This window comes from Canis lupus, unplaced genomic scaffold (genome assembly GCF_011100685.1).
Source record: "Canis lupus familiaris isolate Mischka breed German Shepherd unplaced genomic scaffold, alternate assembly UU_Cfam_GSD_1.0 chrUn_S2268H2468, whole genome shotgun sequence".
NCBI classification, from domain to species: Eukaryota; Metazoa; Chordata; class Mammalia; order Carnivora; family Canidae; genus Canis; species Canis lupus.
Genome location: NW_023331156.1, coordinates 35,273 through 38,181, shown reverse-complemented (window position 1 = coordinate 38,181; position 2,909 = coordinate 35,273). Strand labels below are relative to the sequence as shown.

Genomic DNA, 2,909 nt, shown 5'->3' with positions numbered 1-2,909 from the left:
CGGGACTGCCACCTTCCTTCCTGTGTCTCTGTGCTGCCTCCCTCCCGAGGGGCCCCCGGGGGTGTCCTTCCACTGACTCTAATCTCCCTTCTCCCACGGGGCGGGGGCCGCCTGGTCCGGGAGCCCTCACCGGCCCTCCTGAGCATCTGCTGTTCCCCCGGGTCCAGGTGCCACCAGACTGGGGAGTACGATGCTCCCCACCCCCTCTGCTCTGGGCTCCAGGTGTGGGGCAGAGAGAGGGTTGGGGGGGCATGGAGAAGGTCTCCCTGAGGGGTCTCAGTGCCTCCCACCAAGCCCACACCCCATCCACCGCTCTCCTTTGCTCTTTTCCAGAAGGGGCATTAGACCTTTTCCCTGTCACGGGAATTGCAGATGTGTGGGGTGAGGGGGCAGGCCCCCACCGCCCCACAGCCCCTTCGCTGCCCTCCAGGAGAGGGAAGGCCCTCCTGCAGGAGCCGGAGTCACTCACAGTTTCCAGCACTGCAGGAACCACATCGTTGTTACCCCACGCATCTGCGATGCAACCCATACCTAGAGGAGAGCAGGGACATCCCATGAATCGTCCTGTGGACGCGACCTCTCATCATAGGGGCTTCACCCTCTGACCCCGACTAGGCCTTGCCCCGGGGGCAGTCAGCTTTGTGCCCCGGGGGCAGTCAGCTTTGTGCGTGGGGGCCACGGGCAGCTCCCGGAGAAGTGCCCGCACCTGCTGGGGCCTCCTGAAGGCTTGAGCATGAAAGGGCTCTGGCCAGGCCCATGGCCCATATCTTAGTGGGCTTGGGGGGTCCCGGGGTTTCCCTGTCTGGCTGCCCCAGGACACAGACCCCCGATGGACTCTCAAACCTCCCTTTCAATGGGGAAACAGGCCGCTCAGGACCCTGGTGATGGGGGGGGCAGGGAGGAGGCACAGGCCTGGTCACGGGGAGGAGGACGGCTGCTGAGCACAGGCACAGCCCCTCTGGCCGACCCGCCACAGGCCAGGCCCCGGGGCTGCCCTCCAGGACCTCAATAGGCCCTGGGGGACCCTGCTCCAGGCGGGGGAGCAGCCCGAGGCCGGGAAGCTCACACCATCCCCAGCCTCCCCAGCAGCAGGTGGCCCAGCCCTGGGCTGCGGAGGGGCAGGTGCTCACTCGGTGAACAGCAGGTCCAGCACCTCGTCCGTGGTGGCGAATGTACGATAATCCTCTAAAAAGCTGAAGATGTAGATGACGTCCCTGCGCTGCAAGGCGAGCAGCAGTTGTCGGACTTTGTACTCCAGCAGCTCCGTCCGGGTGAGCTTGGTCAGGACGATCTGATGCCCCTTCCCGGCCGCGGCCCCTGCACCCTGAGGTGGGACAGAGGGGACGAGCAGCCTGCAGGGAGCCGCCAGGAGACCTGGGATCCCGCCCCGGCAGGCCCTGCGCTGGGGCCCCGTGGGCTTGAGGAGCTGGGGCTCCCTCTCCCGCTCAAGCTCCCTGCCTGTCTCTTACACAAACAGGACCAACTATGCAATAAAGAAACAATCTCAGAGGATAAATGTTCAAAATATTTGGATCATTACAAGGACCTCCAGAGACACAGAGAGAGTGACCGAGAGAGGCAGCCACACAGACAGAGGGAGAAGCAGCCCGTGCAGAGAGCCCAGGCAGGGCTCGATCCCGGGCCTCGGAGATCAGGCCTGGGGGAAGGCAGGTGCTAACCCCCGGGGGACCAGGCCTCCCCTGAGGGCTCTATTCTGATGTTCCCACACATCTGTGCGCAGGGCCTCTGCATCTGGCCCAGGCAGGGGCAGGGCCATGGGGGCAGGTGTGGGGAGGGGGGGGATCCAGACTCATGTGGGAGCAGGAGTGTCGGGGGGCCCAGGGGGTAGCAGGCTGGCTTCTAGGACCCGGGGTCCTTCCTGCCGCATCGGGGCCCGGGTGTCGGGGGGCCCAGCCCCTGCACTCACCCTGAGCCCGCGCTGGCCTCCATTAGCTGCGCAGGGCACCTCCCTGCTCCTGGAGGCTGTGGGGCAGACGACCCCTTCGTCCTGCTCGCGCCCCACGACCCGGGTGGAGCTCTGTGGAGACAGTGCCCGCAGCCAGGCAGGAGGCCTCAGCGCCCGGTCTGGCCCCCTCGGCTGGGCCGCACCCCCAGCTGCCTCTACCCAGACACCCCACAGTGCAGGCGGCACCCACCGCCCCTGGGAACAGCAAAGGGATGTGGCTGCAGGGCCTCGGAGTGACTCTGGGGCGGGTAGAGGACCTCAGGAACCCTGTTTCCCCCCCTGCCCACCTTGACATCAGGGTGACCCTGAAGGGATCCCCGGGAATGTGCCGCCCTGCAGCGTCCCCCAGCCTGGATGGGACCTGCCCACACATCCCTGGTTCCCTGAACCTGAGGAGGAGGGGATGAGGCTCCCAGGATGGTGGCACTGGGGGCCTGGCCTGGCCTGCGCTGTGTTACCTGACGGCGCCTCCTGATCACCGCCCTGACACCTTGGTACCTATGCTGGAGCCACTGCCTACAGCATAGGAACAAGCCGCACCCCTGGGGTTCCTGGGAGCCAGAGCCCCCAGACGTGGGCCGGCAGCAAGAGAACATCTTCTAGTAGCAGATGTCTCCAGCCAAGTGAGCCTGAGCTGGGGCTGCACTGGATGCGGGTGCCTGGTTACGGGGGTTCCCTGTTCTGTTGGGCTCTGTGACACGGCAGTGACCTCACTTCCTGGGACCCCCTCCCTGACCCACTCCTGGAGGAAGCTGCAGGGGCAGCGCTCGTGCTGCCGACGCCCCCCCTCCCTGCAGGCGATGGCCTGTGCACACAGTGACACAACCACACCCCTGTCCACAGGCCCCAGGGAAGGACTGTGTGCACCCAGGGCCCCAGCTTGGACACACACCTGGGTTCAGACATGACTGTCCAGTCTTCCCCGGTTTGACCCCGGAGAAGT

General features: G+C 65.9%; 1 protein-coding gene across 2 annotated transcripts; it reads right to left on the bottom strand.

Annotated features, from left to right (window-relative positions):
* Window positions 1-685: 685 nt before the first annotated feature.
* LOC119879080 (ral guanine nucleotide dissociation stimulator-like) lies at window positions 686-2,628 on the bottom strand. 2 transcript variants are annotated; one of them, XM_038589536.1, is made up of 3 exons: window positions 2,425-2,628; window positions 1,928-2,038; window positions 686-1,324 (listed from the first exon to the last, which is right to left on the bottom strand). In XM_038589536.1, the coding sequence occupies exons 1-3, from the start codon at window positions 2,560-2,562 to the stop codon at window positions 1,127-1,129; spliced, it is 447 nt and encodes a 148-aa protein (XP_038445464.1). In that variant the 5' UTR covers window positions 2,563-2,628; the 3' UTR covers window positions 686-1,126. The 2 variants fall into 2 exon arrangements, with proteins under 2 accessions (XP_038445464.1, XP_038445465.1); XM_038589537.1 differs by lacking the exon at window positions 1,928-2,038.
* Window positions 2,629-2,909: the final 281 nt, after the last annotated feature.